This window comes from Pelodiscus sinensis, chromosome 2, assembly GCF_052426305.1.
Source record: "Pelodiscus sinensis isolate ZL-2025 chromosome 2, ASM5242630v1, whole genome shotgun sequence".
NCBI lineage: Eukaryota > Metazoa > Chordata > Testudines > Trionychidae > Pelodiscus > Pelodiscus sinensis.
The window spans coordinates 37,618,835-37,636,755 of record NC_143053.1 but is presented as its reverse complement, the minus strand read 5'-3'; the positions used below and the strand labels follow the sequence as shown (position 1 = coordinate 37,636,755).

At 43.9% G+C, this 17,921-nt stretch overlaps 1 protein-coding gene across 18 annotated transcripts in view; it reads left to right on the top strand.

Annotated features, from left to right (window-relative positions):
* SPAG1 (sperm associated antigen 1) overlaps positions 1-17,921 on the top strand; it is a 96,558-nt gene extending 78,637 nt beyond the window's left edge. For 16 of the 18 annotated variants that reach the window (XM_075920291.2, XM_075920288.2, XM_075920289.2 and 13 more), the window contains 3 exons: positions 791-955; positions 3,130-3,504; positions 3,661-4,934. In XM_075920291.2, coding sequence (XP_075776406.2) covers positions 791-955; positions 3,130-3,504; positions 3,661-3,792 — 672 coding nt within the window. In that variant the 3' untranslated portion in view covers positions 3,793-4,934. Of the gene's footprint in view, positions 1-790; positions 956-3,129; positions 3,505-3,660; positions 4,935-9,864 lie in introns of those variants that run through there. The other 2 variants (XR_016348697.1, XM_075920292.2) reach the window with 2 other exon arrangements.

Below are 17,921 nucleotides of genomic sequence, written 5' to 3'. Positions count from 1 at the left end.
GTGGGACCTAAACCCGGTCCTTTCCAAACTTATGGGACCCCCCGTTTTAATCTTTAGCGACATGTTCCCTTCTATACCTGTCTTATAAGGTGTCTCTCCTGGTGAATGATTAAAGGTCTAGAGAACATGACCTATGAGGGAAGACTGAAGGAATTGGGTTTGTTTAGTTTAGAAAAGAGAAGACTGAGGGGGGACGTGATAGCAATTTTCAGATATCTAAAAGGGTGTCATAAGGAGGAGGGAAAAAACTTGTTCATTTTGGCCTCTGGGGATAGAACAAGAAGCAATGGGCTTAAACTGCAGCAAGGGAGGTTTAGGTTGGACATTAGGAAAAAGTTCCTAACTGTCAGGGTAGTCAAACACTGGAATAAATTGCCCAGGGAGGTGGTGGAATCTCCATCTGTGGAGATATTTATGAGTAGGTTACATAAATGTCTATCAGGGATGGTCTAGACAGTATTTGGTCCTGCCATGAGGGCAGGGGACTGGACTCGATGACCTCTTGAGGTCCCTTCCAGTCCTAGTATTCTATGATTCTAAGAAGGAACTGAGTGGGTGAGGGGGCCAGCAGGGGTATATATGGGCCGATATACCAGCGCCACTCCAGGGGGCTCCCTGCTGGCCCTAAGGGTACTGCTGAGGGAAAAACTTCCGACGACGTGTGCATTCTGCGCGCACACATTTAATTGGAATGGACATGAGCAACACATCTCGAAAAATCACAGTTACGAGGTAAGTAAGCGTTCTTTATTTTCTGAAAACAACTTATTTTTCCCATTTTGATTTTCAGAATTACCAAGCCAGTGTTGATGATCTTAGCAAAGTACTTATAATAGATCCAACTGTGGCTGAAGCAAAGAGGGAACTACAAAAGATCACCCAGTTGCTTAACCTTAAAAATGATGTTGGAACCAATAACCAACAGAAGCAAAGAAAGACAATCAAAATACAAGAGGTATTTCCATTCTTTTGCAGAGCAGGCAATATTGAAATCACACACTTAAGTTTAAAATAGGGTTTTCTTCTGTAATGTTGGCAGATATTTTGAGCTAATAATACTTACATATAGTGTGTTTGTTCATGTGCTTACTAGTTTTTAAAAACATTCCAGTGTACTCACATCTTAAATGTGGTGTGTATTTGGTGTAGGAATGTTAAAATGATTAACCAATTTAATACTAGCACTTAACTGGTTAACCATTTTAAATTAGGGCCTGTCACCTGGCCTACTACCTGGCCATAGGGACCTGCTGCTCAGCCTGCCAGCCCCCTGTCACTGAGGCTGCACTGGCCCAGTATGGCTGGCTGGCTCCAAAATTCACCAACAAGGCCCAGTGAACTGGCCTCATGCTCACTGGTATGCTTACTGGTTAATATCCCTACTTTGGTGTCCTTGTCTATAATGCTTCATGGTACATCCAAAATCCAGCAGAAGTAAACTGACCTAGGCCTAAACAAGAAACTTTCAGATGGAATTAAATTTGAGGACATGTTCCTTTAAAACAAAACAAAACAAAACAAAACACTTTTTTGTGAAAATATCTGTCTCTTTCAAATGTTGTTTTTAGGGGTCCAGAAAGAGGCCATACTATCCAAGAGTTCCCTGTGGCTCTGTGTTTTTGTCAGAGACTATGCCTTCAGTTAGATTTGGGTAGTTTGGTGGGAAAATGGAACACTAAATATGCACTGGAGTAGAGCGTGGGTGAAAAAACTACAAAATCATCAGAGAATGTTTTTTTAATATTGTATTAAGACTCAAGTGATGTAATATTACTAGGTCAGAACAACTACACTGAGTTTCTGGTGCCCAAAGAATACTGAGTCACTGTTGTTAAATAATGAGTCATTTCATGGTGAGATTTCACTGTGACTAAAAGATTGTGGTCCTGTAAGAACGTATGTCTGTCTTCCTTATTTTATTACAAGAAATGTGGCTACTGATCTAACGTATGTGACATTAGACTTTGGCCCTCTCATTTTAAAATTGTTGTATAACTTTTTTATTAAAATAAAACTGGAATTGCAGACGGTAATATAAACCATTAGGGAGCCCTTTGTACAAGTGGTCCCAAGCAGAAATCCCATCAAAATCAAAGGGGTTTTGATAACTTTGTGTAACAGGCATAACCTAGGGGTTGTTTTTTTCATTTTAACCAAAATGTACTACATATGAGATCAAGAAGCCTCCCTTAATAGTAAGAAGTAAAGAACACAATCAGATTATTGAAGAGAGAAAATACTAACAGATTGAACACAAAATTGTTATATCATACCCGAAAACTTTCTTGAAAAGTTTTATATACATTTCAAGAACCACCACCCCCTGAATTTGTATTAATTCAATTTCATGACTTTTCATGTTTTGAAAAAATAAAAATGTTTTAGTAGATATTTACTATTATTAAAATATAGCTCTACCCTTCATCTACTATTTAATAGATAGTATGTACAGTAAAACCTGTGTTATCTGGCATGCCAGGGGATTAGAGCGTTCTGGTTATATGAGGGTCCCATCAACCTACGAAAAACCAATGGACAATAATAGTAAAACTCAAGTTTTTAATATTGGTAGGTTTGTAGTGTGAGGCAGTTGGTTTCACATTTCTATTTTGAGTTAAAGATGATTAGTACTTCTTAAATAAAAAATTGTTAAGCCAGTCATGGTAAACCAAGCCAGGCCTGTGCGCCTGAAGCTGTGACAGTATTGTGGCTGGGGGCAATGCCAGTTAACAAAGTTTTCTGGTTAACAAGCGTGCCGGATAACAAAGCTTTCACTGTATATTTAAAATTATTACGCTATTGATCGTATATTTAGTTTCTGCCAACAACTTACAGCTCTTTCCTTGAGAAAAAGATACAACATACTAATGATAAGTATAAAATATGCACTGTGGACTAAGAAAAACAACCTTTTAACATGCATGAATATATTAGGATACCATTTCTGGAAAGGGAAAAGTGGAAAATAAAAAGGAGAACAGCCATCCTGTTCCAAAAAGTCTTCCCACAAGATGAGGAAAGTGGTAAACTCTAATTTAGTGGCATCAGTGCAGGACATACTGTCAGATGATTTATGAAACTTGAGGTAATATATATGTCAAAACTAAAATGATTTGTGTTCCTATGAAGGTTAATGAGATAAATGAAGAAGAAAGCAAGGCTAATACCTCAGACGATGCTGTGCTGAATTGCCATGTTGCCAAAGGAGCAGCTGAAAACAGTGTGCCATTGAAAATCTCTGAAAAACTACTCATTTCAGAACCATCTAATGCCTATGAGTTTGGTCAGATTGTAAATGCAGTGAATGCCAAGAGGGATGAAGCTGCCTGTGCAGATCTTTTAACCATTATTGATCCCCAAAAATTGCCAGTGCTGCTAAGTAACAAACTAGACGGGAATACCTTTCTGATCTTCATGCAGGCATTGGAACGTCATCTACTTGGAAAAAACCCTGGCCTTGTGTATCAGCACCTTCTTTATCTGAGTAAAGTTGAGAGGTTTAAGGTAAGAGCATATATTCAATGCAGTTTCTCTCTGGCAATGTCAAGAAACTCAAAATGTAAAAAACTCAATTCAGTATAAAGATTGTTAAATTTAGCACTTAACAGAAAAACAGGAGATTACACCTATCTGCACTAACTATTCAAAATATTTTTTCAGGTAGTGCTGACACTTCTTAGCAAGAATGAAAAACAGCAGGTTCAGGAGTTGTTTGACTCTCTGTCAAAAAAGCAAAATCACCAATTTTCTTTAGAAGACCTGGAGAGCCTTAAAAGGGTTTATGAACTCTAAACAGAATGTTAACTTTTGCATGTATATAGTTGATGTTGGTAGACTGGATGTATGAACTATGAAGACTTGTAGGGGATAAAGTCAGTCTTTTACCTGGATTGTTGAGCATGCTGTATTTTGTACAGTATGTGCACATTTAAAATCTGCTGCTGTTTTATCTTGCATTTGTATATATTTGTAACCTATTGTGTGCTAATGCACATCTTCATATTTAATACATAGGTCATATTATTTGATGATATAATGATTAAATTAGAATATATTGATTTTATATATAGAGTGTAAAAACATTCTAATGGTACAGCATGTGTCAGACTTCTAGCCATTCATTTGTCACCTCATTTTAGGTCAGATTATATTTTCTAATGCTAAGAAGTGTCCTCAAGATAAGTGGGTTATTAGTTAGAAATAGCTTTACTAAAATGTGGGCTTGTCTACATGGTGAGTTAGTCTACATTAGAGGCATGTAAACTCTATTGCACATTGATGTGCACCACAGTGGCCCATGTGAAGCCTTCTAATGTGTATTAAAAATTTCCTAATGCCCACTAATGTTGTGTTGTTTGAAACAGTGCTACAATAACGCTCACTAGAGAACCTTTAGTCCATGCTGGCAGAGTCAGTGCAGGCTAATTAGTGCACCATATACTAGTGTGCACTACAATTCGCACTCCTCTAGTGCTAACACATCACATAAACAAGCCTTGTGTTTGCAAAAAATATTCTGTTAACTTTTTCTGATGTTAAATAATTACATCTTTCTTGGAATGTACAAAACATATTTTTATACTCTGTGCCACACAGGTTAACAACAACGATGAATCAAAGTAGACTAGTTTGTCATGGAACTCTTTAAAGCAATATAATTGTTAAATTGTGAAGTTTCTGAAATAGGGAAGAGGAGAATAATTTATTGTCAAATGTGGGGAAATTTTTTGACAGGATTGCTGATACTTTTGAAAACAGTACTTATTTGTGGTGACAATGTTGTAGTGATTGACCCTTCATAGTATGCTATTATTGAAATACTAGGTGCTAGTTTAATATTTTATTTGGTTGTAATTAATTTTTGCTTAATTTATAAGGAGAATGTGTACTCCTGAGGGAATTCTGCACAAAAAAATTAAATTATGTGCACAGTTTTTTAAGGTTATGCAAAATTCTGCATATTTTGTCAAAGTGCAGGATCCAGCCTGGCAGGGAGAAGCTAGACTACTGGTTGCATGAAGGTTGGAGATCACCCTAGAACTTCTACCCAAGAGGAGACACACTTGGCAGTGAGGATTCACTCAACCCTGACACAGCACAAGGGCTGGGTCTGCCCTCAAAATAGCCCAGGGTCCTGTTCCTCAATGCTAGATGTCACAATATAGCAAGTGAAAATGATAGTCTCTCTCACTCCCGGCCCTAGTCCCAACTCAGGTATGAGGCAGGCAGGCTCTACCCAGCATGATACAAATGTGGAGTGGCTTAGTGTTGGGGGAGGTTCAGGTGTGGCGTGAGAGTGTTCTGGGCTGGGTAATATTAGTGCAAACTATGCAATGTGGAGGCCTAAATGTGGGGGATTTGGATGCGCAGGTGTTCCTTTGGGGGTTCCAGCTGGAGAGGAAATGGGACTCTGCGGGGAAGTCCAGGTGAAGGTGGTTGGGGCTCAGCGGGGGAGGGGGGGAGGTGCAGCTGGTTACAACTTGTTGGAGTGAGGGAGACTTTGGGGAGTAGTCTGGTTGTGAGGGGAGGGGCTCAGTAAGTATCCAAAGGCATGGAGGTTGAGAAGATGGGGAGCACATTCCTGTACTATAACCCTCTCTATCTGTGGCAGAGGAGTGATGAGGGCAGGAAGTAGATGGGTTGGAGGTGAGTTTCTACTCTTATTTATCTCTAATCCCAAAGACGACAGACTTTTAGTGCCTCAGTGAGTTCGTCTGTTGTTTCAAGTTCAAGATGATGGTTGTGACCTCTGTAATCCCCTTCATTAGATCCTCATCACTTGTTTGTGGCTCTAGAATCGCAGGACACCTATTTCTACCTGTTCATACATCCATCATATAGGAACTCTCTCAACTTGATGAATTGTGAGCGGCCTGTGGGCTAGAAGTTCTCCGCCCTTGCTGTAATTTTTGATGTTGCAAAATGTGATAACCAGTTCTTACCCAAGCCAAGATTTCCTGTTGCTCCAGCCCCAGCCTGATTCAGCAATCCTGTCTGTTACTGACTAATGTAATGATGATTCTCTTGGGTATGGAATCATCAAGAGCAAGACCTATAATTCACTAGTGGTGCAGCTGCAGTGGCTGTCATGACAATGGAATTTGAGAGCTGCTCTTGTGCCTGTTGCTTGCTAGGGGTGCAGAACGTGCCTTTTCTAAAGGGGTCAAATTTATGCTAAATAATTCATATGCAGTTTGTTCCCAGGCCCATGACTCAACTGCAAAGACCACATTTTAGCAGAACTTCGCTAATGCAAAGTTCACTGACATCAGTGTTCAACATCTAACCTGCTACATGTCAAGCAACTACTCTTCCTCCCTTTAAATCATTAAAGCAGCATGTGATGCGTTTTGCTATTGATGTGATCCTGAAAGCCCAAATGGAGGACACATTTTAAAAACCTTTAAAAACCTTTAAAAACATTTCAAAAACCTTTAAGCAGCTGGCTGCTAAGTCAGGAGATTTGTCTACACATCACAGTTGTTGGTGTAACTTATGTTGCTCAGGGTACCATTCAAACACCTCGCCCCCCACCCCAGTGTGACAGACATTATACTGTCAGTAGTGGCCAATGGGAGCTGCCTGTTTGCAGGCTGGACAATGCATGAAGTGCCCCTCCCTGAGGGCTCTCAGCATTCAGAGAAACAGTGCCCTCTGCAGCCCATGCAAAAGGCAGGGAGCCTGGCCGAGGGACCTGCTGGCTAGGAGCTGCTCAGGTAAGCACCTCCTGGCTACAGCCTGCTTCTGGCACCCCAGCTCCTCCCTCCCCCAACTCTGTCCCCCATTCCATGTAACCCAAACCCTCTGCACCTATACCCCCTCCCAGATCCTGCACCCCAATCCCTTGCCCCTGGTCATAATCCAAGCCCATGCAATCCCCTTCTGCCCCAGGTCACAACCCTCTCCTAGACCCTGCACCCTTCTTCCAGGTTTTAACTGCCTCCCACACCAATCCTTTACCCCCAGTCACAACCCAAACTCCTGCATCCCCTCCCGCCCCTATTAACTCTCACCCAGACCCTTCACCCCAATCTCCTGCCCCAGGTCACAGTCTCCTCCCAGAACCTACACTCCAGGCCTCTTGCAACCAGACACAATCTATCTCCTCCACCCAAAACTCCTCCCAGATCCCACACCCCCAGCTCCCATTTGCAACCAGCCTCTATCCCAGACCTTGCACATCCTCCATTAACATTATGGACAATTGCAGTCCTTGACCACTTACCAAATTCCTGGAATAGCCCCAATCAAAAAATATTGCTCACCTCCGCTGTAGACTGTAATCGTGTTTTCATAATAAAACAGTGCAGCCCTTTTGACTGTAGAGACAACCTTCCAAGTGTACATGCTGCAGCTGCCTAGCATCACTATTGCTCTGAAGCAGAGTGAATTTAACAACTGGACAGTGCCATTGCTGTGGTGTGGAACATAGTAGCAATCCTGCCACTTTCCGGCTTTGGACACCAGCAGCCTCAAACCCAGGCACTTTAATTTAGGAGAGAGGTCAACTTTCCCCACCCCTCATCAATAAAAATCTACAGCTGAGTAGCTGAATTTAACAGGAAAAACTTAAACAACAAATAGACTAGCAGCACCTTAAAGACTAACAAAACATGTAACCCACTTCTTCAGAGGGAGACTTCTCCAACTCAGCAGTCATGAAGCAGGAGTGACAAAGTAAGGGCCCCAGAGGTCTTGAATGCACATGGCATGGCTTCCCTCCGGCTATGTCTACATTGGTGTGATCTTGTGCAAAAGCAGTCGCTTTTGCGCCAAAACTTGCTGCCTGTCTACACTGGCCGCGAGTTCTTGCGCAAGAACACTGACGTTCTAATGTATAAAATCAGTGCTTCTTGCGAAATAACTATGATGCTCCCGCTCAGGAATAAGCCCTCTTGTGCAACTGTTCTTGCGCAAGAGGCCAGTGTAGACAGGCAACATGAATTTCTTGCACAAGAAAGCCCAATGGCTAAAATGGCCATCAGAGCTTTCTTGCGCAAGAGAGTGTCTACACTGGCATGGATGCTCTTGCACAAAAGTACATCTCTTGCGCAAAGGCACATGCCAGTGTAGATGCTCTCTTGAGCAAATACTTTAACGCAAGAGTTCTTGCATTAAGAGTATTTGCGCAAGATCATGCCAATGCAGACGTAGCCTTCCTCTATGCTAACTACACAGACGACACTAACTCCTGGCTAAATGGGTGGTCTCTTTGATACCTCTAAATCAGTGGTCTCCAATTTTTAAGCACAAGATCACTTTTTGAATTTAAATGCAATCCAAGATCTACCTCAAACCCAAATACTCTTGCCCTGCCTCCTTTGTGCTCCTTCTCCAAGGCCCTATCCCTGCTCACTCCATCCTCCCAACATCCTCCATCCCACCCCCCTCTTCCCTCACTTTCACCAGACGGGGCAGAGGGTTGGGGTACAGGCTCTGGTCTTGGATTAAGGGATTTGAGAGTGGCTCTGAGCTGACCTTGGAGCAGGCAGTTGGGATACCAGAAGGGGTTCTAGGTGCAGGCTTTGGAAGGGCGCTTGGATACGGGGGTACTCGGGGCTAGCGCAGGGGTTTGGGGTACAAGAGGCAGTTTCTGACTGGGTAGGATTTTGGGATGTAGGCTCTGACTGGACACTGCTTATGTGAGGTGGTTTCTGGGTGGTAGTTGAGTGGGGCTAAGGCCGGCTCACCCCTCCCAAAAGCAGCTAGCAAACTCCATCCCCAGTCCTGTAGTGCCCCCCACACTGCTCTGTGGATATAGGATACAGGGTAGGAGAGGGGGCACCTGCTATCCCTCCCCTGCCCTGCCCAGCAAGCAGGAGGCTCCTGAGGTGGGGGGAGACTGCTCCAAGGCAAAGGGGCAGGAGATATGCAGCAGTAGGGGGAGGGGTAGCTGACATACTGGTACTTGATAGCCTCTTGGCCCAACCTGTCAGAGGCTCCAAGATCTACCAGTAGATCCTGATCTGCTGGTTGGTGACCACTGCTCTAAACTCAGAGCACTGCAAGGAAGGAAAACTGGAGCATGAATATCTATTTTATGTTGCAAGCAGAGGCCTGTGAAGGGATTAAGTACGGCCAGGGTCCTGGCTGGCCTATCCTACTACAATAGGACTGCTGAGAACACAAGCCAGGTGTGGTACCATTCAGAACTTGTGCAGCTCCCAAAGTAATTCCGCATTCACTGATGCCTCACAGTGTCCGATTCCAGAGGCAATGATGAGTCACAGCTGGCATAACTGCTTGCTCTGCATTTAGGCCTCTGCTTCTTCCCCTTCTTGAGCTTGATTTTATTCCCTGTAGTCACATAGAAACACAAATGCTGAATAATCATCTGTGGTAACAGCATTGTACAAGCTAGTGAGAGATTTTCAGTAACAATATTTAGCAACTGGGAGCACTGCACAGCTGGTTCATTCCAGTTTGGCACAGGAGCCATGCCAGGACTTAGCCATTAAAGCCTAAGAGCTTGACTCATCAGCTGGATGTCAGGTTGCTGTATTTGGAAAGCTGTTTATTTTACCAACCTCCCCTCTTGTCCTCTGTGCATCCACCCCATTTGCTCTAGAAATACCCAATAAGCACAATCACTTCATTCTACATTGGTGGATTCTACTGATCAGAGTGACAGTCTCTGTACTTAAAATAGGCTTAGACACTGACTGGCTCCGTGCAACTGTGGTTCCAAGTAGCCTACATCAGAAGCAGACAGAAGAAAGGCACGATCACCCTCCACTTCTTTTTGGCTGCATGGGGGAAAGGAACCAAAACTAGTTTAAAATATGGTCACACTATGGCAGATTGAAAACAACTGTCCTGCTCATAACACAAAGCCCACCTCCTGTTTGTCATTGGTTCTCACAGGGCTAAGGAGACTGAGTCCAGCCCGGGATGAGGTAAACCCTGGTCCCCAATGGGGTGAGAATTCTCTCCACCTGCACTCCTGATTTGGCTTCTTCCTCGAGCCACAGCCATGGGATCACATCAGGTAATGAGAACACAAAGCAAGTGAAGCAGCGGCTGCAGAAGGAACTGAGACACCACTACTGCTGGTGGGGAAAAGCAGTCACATGAAGTAGACTCAGCTAACTCCTGCAATCAGAGCCCTGCACATCCGTTAATCTGGATATCCACACAGGGCTCTCTCTCCTCACCCCCACCCCCGCCAGGCAGAGGGGGAAGGGCACTAGGACAGGCCCCTACACTGCCAGCAGGGAAAGGACACAAGAAGCTGCATCCTAAATCTCCTTGGAGGAGTGGCCCAGTGCCAGTCCTGCCCTCCGTCCCTGTCTAATATGCACTGACCTGCAGAGCCCTGGCCCACTGTTAAAGGTCAGCAGCCTCCACCTGTATGACTAACAGACAGCCCTGGAGCCCCTTCCCCTGCCCTCTTTCTGTATCTAGGGTCAGAAACAGCAGCACTCAAAGGAGACTAATAAAACAGAAAATGTGACAAGCCCCCACGAATGCACACATTCTCGCCGTTACTGCCAGCCCCTTCCCTGCATGATCCTGCCGCTCCTTGCTCATAGAATCCTAGGGCTGGAAGAGACCTCAGGAGGTCATCAAGTCCAGCCCCCTGCCCAAAGCAGGACCAATCCCAACTAAATCAACCCAGCCAGGGCTTTGTCAAGCCGAGACTTAAAAACCTCAACAGCTGGAGATTCCACCACCTCCCTAGGTAAGCCATTCCAGTGCTTCACCACCCTCCTCGTGAAATAGTTTTTCCTAATATCCAACCTACACCTTCCCCACTATGACTTGAGACCTATTGTGCTTGTGTTCGCTTTGTGTTAATACGCTGTGTTTACATTGAAATGGGGACTGAACTAGAGCTGGGCAGTTTGTGTGGAGTTCCTTTAGGAAGCAGAAGCCCGTGAAAATGAGAAAGACCTTTCCTATACAGTCAAAACAAATCTCTGGGGAACATTCACTCCATTTAATCCCTAATAATTGTACAATATATACAAGGGACCAAGATGTTCTCTAGCTTGAGAACTGAACTGACAAAAGTGCCAGGCCCTTCCAGGGTGCTTTCTGCACAGCTTCACAAATGGATGAGCTCCTGGGCTCAGGGGAAGGGCCTTAAGTCTCACCAGTTTGTATGTCTCAAGTACTTTCAATTTCACAAAGCAGGTGGGCAGGGACTGCTACATTTTATAGGAAAGACAGCAAGATCAGTAAACACTTAGCTTTATTAAAGTAATTCTCATCCACAGAGCTCAAAGCACTTCCTAGGGAAAGGGAAACACAGCTGGGGAGATGAAGCAGACAAATCAACTGACTTGCCCAAAGTGCCACAGTGAGTCAGTGGCAGACTCTCCTTTCTTAACTCCCAGTTTTCTATCCCCTGTATAATGCTGGTATCTTGGAAAAATATGTGGACTAGACTTAGCATCTAGGAGTCTCTGCTCATGGTCAAGAGCTTAGTACACACAATATAAATCTCTGTCCACATAAATTGAGCAACCGATTTAAACTTGAAATGCTGCTTCCAACCTTTTAAAGTACAGGGCAGAGCAACACAATATTCTGAGCAAAGACACAGTCAACTACTACATTGACATTGAAAATCAGCCCCACATCCACTGTATTAGTACCTGAGCTCCACACTGAGTATCACCTGGGAAATGCCAAAATACCTCAGATACTTGTGATGGCTGAACTCAATAGACAATGATCAACAAGGTAAGAATGCTTTGTCGATACAACTCATTTAATTACCTGACAGTAAAAAAGGAATCCTATCAAAAGTAGAATAACGGGTAAACGGCTGAGTACAGAAGAAAAGTACACCTATGTGGGGACAAAATCAGAAAGGGAAAGGCATACAATGAGTTACACCTGCCAAGGGACATAAACGCACCAGAAATGCATTAGAAGCAAGAGAAAGACTAAGGAATCTGTAGATCCACCACTCAGCAAGGAAGCAGAGCTAATAACATGAGAGCAAGGAGGCTAAGAAATTTAATACCTATTTTGCTTGTCTTCACTAAATAGGTTAAATGTGACCAGATGCTTAACCCAATTAATATTAACAAAAGGGAAGGAACACAAGCCAGACTAAAGAAAGGCCAGATTAAAGCATATTTAGATACATCAGATGTGTTCAAGTTAGTAAGGCTTGAAAAAAATTCAGCCTAGATTACTTAAGGAGTGGCTGAAACAATCTTGAAACTTTACAACTCATGCATGAGGTCCTGAGTATAGAATGGCAAACACAGTACTTATCTTTAAAGAGGACGTGGGGAAGTATAACCCAGTCAGCCGTACTTTGATACCTGGAAAGCTACTGAAACAACTTACTAAACTATTTGTACGCACGTCTAGCAGGTAATAGGGTAGTGAGTAATAGCCAGCATGGATTTCTCAAGAACAATTCATTCCAAACCAAATTAATTTCCTTTGCCTGGGTTACTGGCATAGTGGCTGGACAGAAGCAGATGTGATATACAGGCAGTCCCCGGGTTACACGGATCCGACTTACATCGGATCCCTACTTACAAATGGTGATAGCAGACCAGGGAGACGCGAAGCTAGCGCCCTCCCCCCAGCAGACCAGGGAGACGTGGAGTGGCTTTTCTCAGCAGACACCTCAGCTTGAGAATAAAGGACTGAGGGAAGTGAGGTGTAGGAGAATAAAACTGAGCTCTGGAGAAATGTTTGGTAGAGTTTCCCCAACAATATGTACCAGTTCCGACTTACATACAAATTCAACTTAAGAACAAACCTACAGTCCCTATCTTGTACGTAACCCGGGGACTGCCTGTATCTTGATTTTAGCAAAGCTTTTGACACAGTTCACATGTCATTCTGATAGCCATGGAAAGTAGGACAAGAAGTCATAGACTTAATCTGCAGCAAGGGAAATTTACATTCAATATTAGGGGAAAAATCTAATTATAAGAGTAGTTAAGTACTGGAACAGGCTTCCACAAAAAATTAATGACTAATAATTAAAAATTTTAAACAACAGCTTAGACAAACATTTGTCAAAGATGATCTAGATTTACTTGGTCTTGGACTAGATAATCTCTTGATATCCCTTCCAGCCCTACATTTCTATGATTCAGTTCCAGTAGTGGCTTGTAGCCAATGAAGGAATGCTTCAAGCAGGCTGAAATAAATCTTGTGCATCATAAGTGAAACTGAACAAGGTCACACAGGAATCTTGGCACTGCCAGGAATAGAATCCAGGTACTTAATTGAGGAAGTGATGAAATTCAACAATGTCAGAGATCTCAAGTTTCATAGATTCTCCTGTTCTTTTCATTTCTGTAGAAAGTCTCCATTGCGTAATAATAATGCTTTGCAAACTGACCTCTAACAGCAACAGAAGCTAATTACAAAAACTAGCACAAGAGGCAGAACAGGCGTTAGGAGGAAACCTAGAAGAGGTTGTTCCTTACCTGGAAGTGGAGGTTTCTTCAAGTTGTACAGTCCCTTTATGTACTCTGCAGTGGGTTACACATGTGCACCATGCCTCAGGAGACAGAACATTTGAAACTAGCATTTGTTGGTTCTCACATGCACTCTGGTTTACCTTGTGCCCCCAACTGAGGCAATAAAGGCAATGTGAACTCACCACCTCTTCAGTTCCTTCACCACCACAAATCAGATAAGATTCAAAGTAGAGGGGAAGAAGGGCAGGTAGTGAAATGCTGATAAGGACCACACATCACAAAGAATCTCCAGTTACAGATAAGTAACCTCCCTCTTCTTTGAAACTATGGCTCCGATTGTATTCCTGTGGGTAATTGACAAGCAGTACCTAAGTAGGAGGATGTGACCATAGGGTTGAGCAATGAACTAAACCATCCCAAATGTAGCAGCATATACACCTTGTAGTGGCTTGCAAATGTGTGGACAGAGCTCCATGTGGTGCCTTACAGTTATCTAGAATGTCCTGAAGGGATGCCACTGACATGGCTTAGGCTCTCCTGGAATGTGCTCATATCACTGAAGGGGGGCAGTTCAAGATCTGACCGAGCAGAATACAGCGCGATATCCATGTGGAACTTCTCTGGGTGGAGGTGGCGTGCCCTCTGACCCATGCTGCTGTAGGTACTGGGGAAGTTTTAAGGTCTTTCCAGAACTGAGTGGTTAGCATGTTTGTGAAAATAGCATAGTCCTCCATAAGGGGTGGAAAGCTCTGATAGCTGTCAAGTGGACCTGCAGGGAACTGAGGGATAGGCCTGATGCCTTCAGAGATAGGATATAGCGTAGGAGTGAGATACCCATCAATTCTGATAGAATGCCTCTCCTTGTCCAGGATGAGAAATGTTTCCATTTAGATTGGTAAATTTCTGAGTTGAGTCCTTCCTGCTACTAGAGAATGTTTCACATGGCCAAGAAGCATGCCTCTTCTAGGACTGACCACCATCCAAATACCATACCCTGAGGTGAAGCAGTAGTGGCTTGGGGTGTCTAACCCTTCCCCGGCACTGGGGCGGGCGCTCAGGGAGGATAACTGGGAAATGAGACAGGTGCAGGAGATTGGGGAGTTGGAGAAACAAAACTACCTGGGTTAGAAAAGGGCAAGCACGATAACTGTTTCCCTGTCCTGTCAGATCTTGTGTAGTACTCATGGCAGGACTGGTCATGGAGGGAATGCATAGTTGAACTGGTTTCACCGCGGAAAGAGAGTGTTGCGCTGAGAGTGGTAACCTAGGGCTCCCCGGAACAGTATGTGGCACGCTTATTTGCCAGGGAAGTGAACAGATCCCTGCCTGGGGTTCCACATTATGAGAAAAAGTCATGAAGCACCATGTCATTAGGTTCCCACTCATGGTCGATTGCTGGGGCCTTGTCTATACTTACACAGAGATCAACACTCCACTGATAGATATTCCAGGGTTCTATTTTGTGGGTCTAGTAAGGACCCATTAAACTGAAAGCTGATAGAACGCTCATTGACCCTGGTACTCCACAGGGTTGCAAGGAGCAAGGGAAGTTGACAAAAGAGTTCCTCCCACTGACCTCCTGCAGTGGGGCTGCCTCAGAAATTCAGTTTAAGGTACTTCTACTCCAGTGATGCAACTCTCGTAGCTGGAATTGAGTATCTTAAGCCCAATTTCTGGTGTAGTGTAGACCTGGCCTAAGTATTTGTTGAGGAAGTGTGTGAGCATGTGCAGTGTTTCTGGAAAGAAGGCTGTGGATAGGCGATTTGATTGCTGATAGACCAGGTCCAGACATTGACTGCTTCTGCACCCCAGGAGCCAGATCTCACACCTCTTTTTTTTGTCAATGTAGAAGACAATTGTGATGTCTAACATTATGAGGACATGGAGAGAGCAGATGAATGGAAGAAAGGACTCATACGCCTTTTGGTACAGCTCAATTCCAGGACATTGTGCATTCTGGATTCTCAAGATGTCCACATCCTCTACGCCATGTGGTTGCTCCTATGGGCTCCACAACCTAGTACGGGACACATCTGTAATGGCAGTACAGTTTGGTGAAGAAAGGGCAATGGGGACTCCTATGCATACATGATGTGGATTTGTCCACCATAGGAGGGAAGACAGGACCTTGGCTGGAACTGTCAGTGTGGGGTTCATAGAATGGTGGCTTCCATAGCAAACAGACTGTAGGCATGCCTGAAGGTAGCGAAGATGGAATCTTGCAAATGGAGGTACACAGGTGTCCAAAACTATGGAGGAACAAGACATATTTTGACTTTACCCAAGGTTTGCGCATTGTCTGTGTGTGGGCTATTTTATTGTTCATGATCTGGAACCTGTCTGTGGGTACATACTCCCTTTGATGACAACATTCAAGGTTGCCCCGATAAAGTTCAAAGATTGATTAGGGGGTAAGAATGGATTTTTCAATATTCAACACTGATTCCAAGTGAGGAAATGATATGGAACATCAGAGGTCAATGCGAAAGCTTTCCGGTGAGCAAGACATTGTGGTAAGAAAAGATTAAGAGGCTTAAGCTGCTATCATGGAAAATACCATGGTAAAGACACTGGGGTAATGGCTATCCCAAAGGGTAGAACTCTGTACCACCCTGGAAATGGTCAGAGCTCACTGTAAATCTGAGAAGTCCGTAGGTGGGATGAATATTGATCTTGAAGTACATGTCCTTCATATCAAGAGTGGTGACCCCATCTGCCCTTTTCTAAAAATGAAATGGTCCCTGCCAATGTGACCATGAGAAATGTGAGTTTGCGAATCAAGCAGTTGAGTTGGTGGAGGTCAAGGATTGATCTCCACTCACCCTTCTTTTTGGGTCTGAGGAAGTAGATTCAGTAAAAACCTGTCCCTCGACATTGTAGAGGAATGCATTCTACTGCTCCTCATGGCAGTAAGGACTTCATCTGCTGAGTGAGAACATCGTCATGAGAGTGTTCCCCAAAGGGGGATGAGGAGGTATTTTGTGGAGGAGGTAGCATTGCAAAACCAATTGTATAGCCACAATGGATGATATTCAGTGCCCAATTTCCCATTATTGCTCTTCAGGTATCAAAAAAGAGTGCCAGACAACCCCTGAATGGGGTATGGAGGCTCAGTGATTCCCCAAATTCACTTCAAAAAATATCAGGCTGGAGGCTGGAACTGAGATGTCAATGCTGATGTAAGAGAACATAGGGAAAGGGGGTCTCTAAAGGTAGAAGTGTTGCACCCTATCCCACAAAAAGGTCAATTGCCTATGGATGTTCTTTGTGGGCAAGTGTGTATAGACCCAAGGATTCAAGGGTAGCCCTAGAGTCTTTCAGGATGTGTAGGTGCTCAATTGTCTTCTAATTGAAGAGATGATCATCAAAGGGGAGGACCCTGATAGCATTCTGAAGCTTCCTGGAGAATCCTGAGACATGGAGTCAGGACTTCCCTTGCATAACAATGGAATTAGCCATGGCTCAAGAGCCACATTGACTGCAGTCTGCAGGGCGGTCCTGGTTATAAGTTTTCCTTTCTCCATCAGAACTTGGAAATGAGGATGATCCTGCCGTGGGATACTGTTGTTAATTCCTTCAGTCTTAGCTTAGCTCACGAAATTATATTTAGCCAGGTGCACTTGATAATTGGCTGTCCTGAGGTCTGGAGAAAACCTTTCCCCCCCCAGAAGGTCTATGTTTTTACCCTCCTTGTTCACAAGAGTTGACCCATGATGATCATAGAATCATAGGACTGGAAGGGACCTCAAGAGGTCATCGAGTCCAGCCCCCCGCCCTCAAGGCAGGACCAAGCTCCATCTACACCATCCCTGACAGATGTCTATCTAACCTGTTCTTAAATATCTCCAGAGAGGGAGATTCCACCACCTCCCTTGGCAATTTATTCCAATATTTGACCACCCTGACAGTTAGGAATTTGTTCCTAATGTCCAATCTAAACCTCCCCTGCTGCACTTTAAGCCCATTACTCCTTGTCCTGTCCTCAGAAACCAAGAGGAACAAATTTTCTCCTTCCTCCTTGTGACACCCTTTTAGATATTTGAAAACCGCTATCATGTCCCCCCTTAATCTTCTTTTTTCCAAACTAAACAAGCCCAGTTCATGAAGCCTGGCTTCATAGGTCATGTTCTCTAGACCTTTAATCATTCTTGTCGCTCTTCTCTGTACCCTTTCCAATTTCTCCACATCTTTCTTGAAATGTGGCGCCCAGAACTGGACACAGTACTCCAGCTGAGGCCTAACTAGTGCAGAGTAGAGCGGCAGAATGACTTCACGAGTTTTGCTTACAACACACCTGTTGATACAACCTAGAATCATATTTGCTTTTTTTTGCAACAGCATCACACTGTTGACTCATATTCAACTTGTGGTCCACTATGACCCCTAGGTCCTGATCTCCTAACTAGGTCCCATGATGGGGTCTCACTGGTCCCTAGACTTCTGAATTAGAGCAATAAGCATTTATCTAATACAAAATCTTGTTAGAACTGTTACAAAAAGGATTAAAAAGAGAAACTG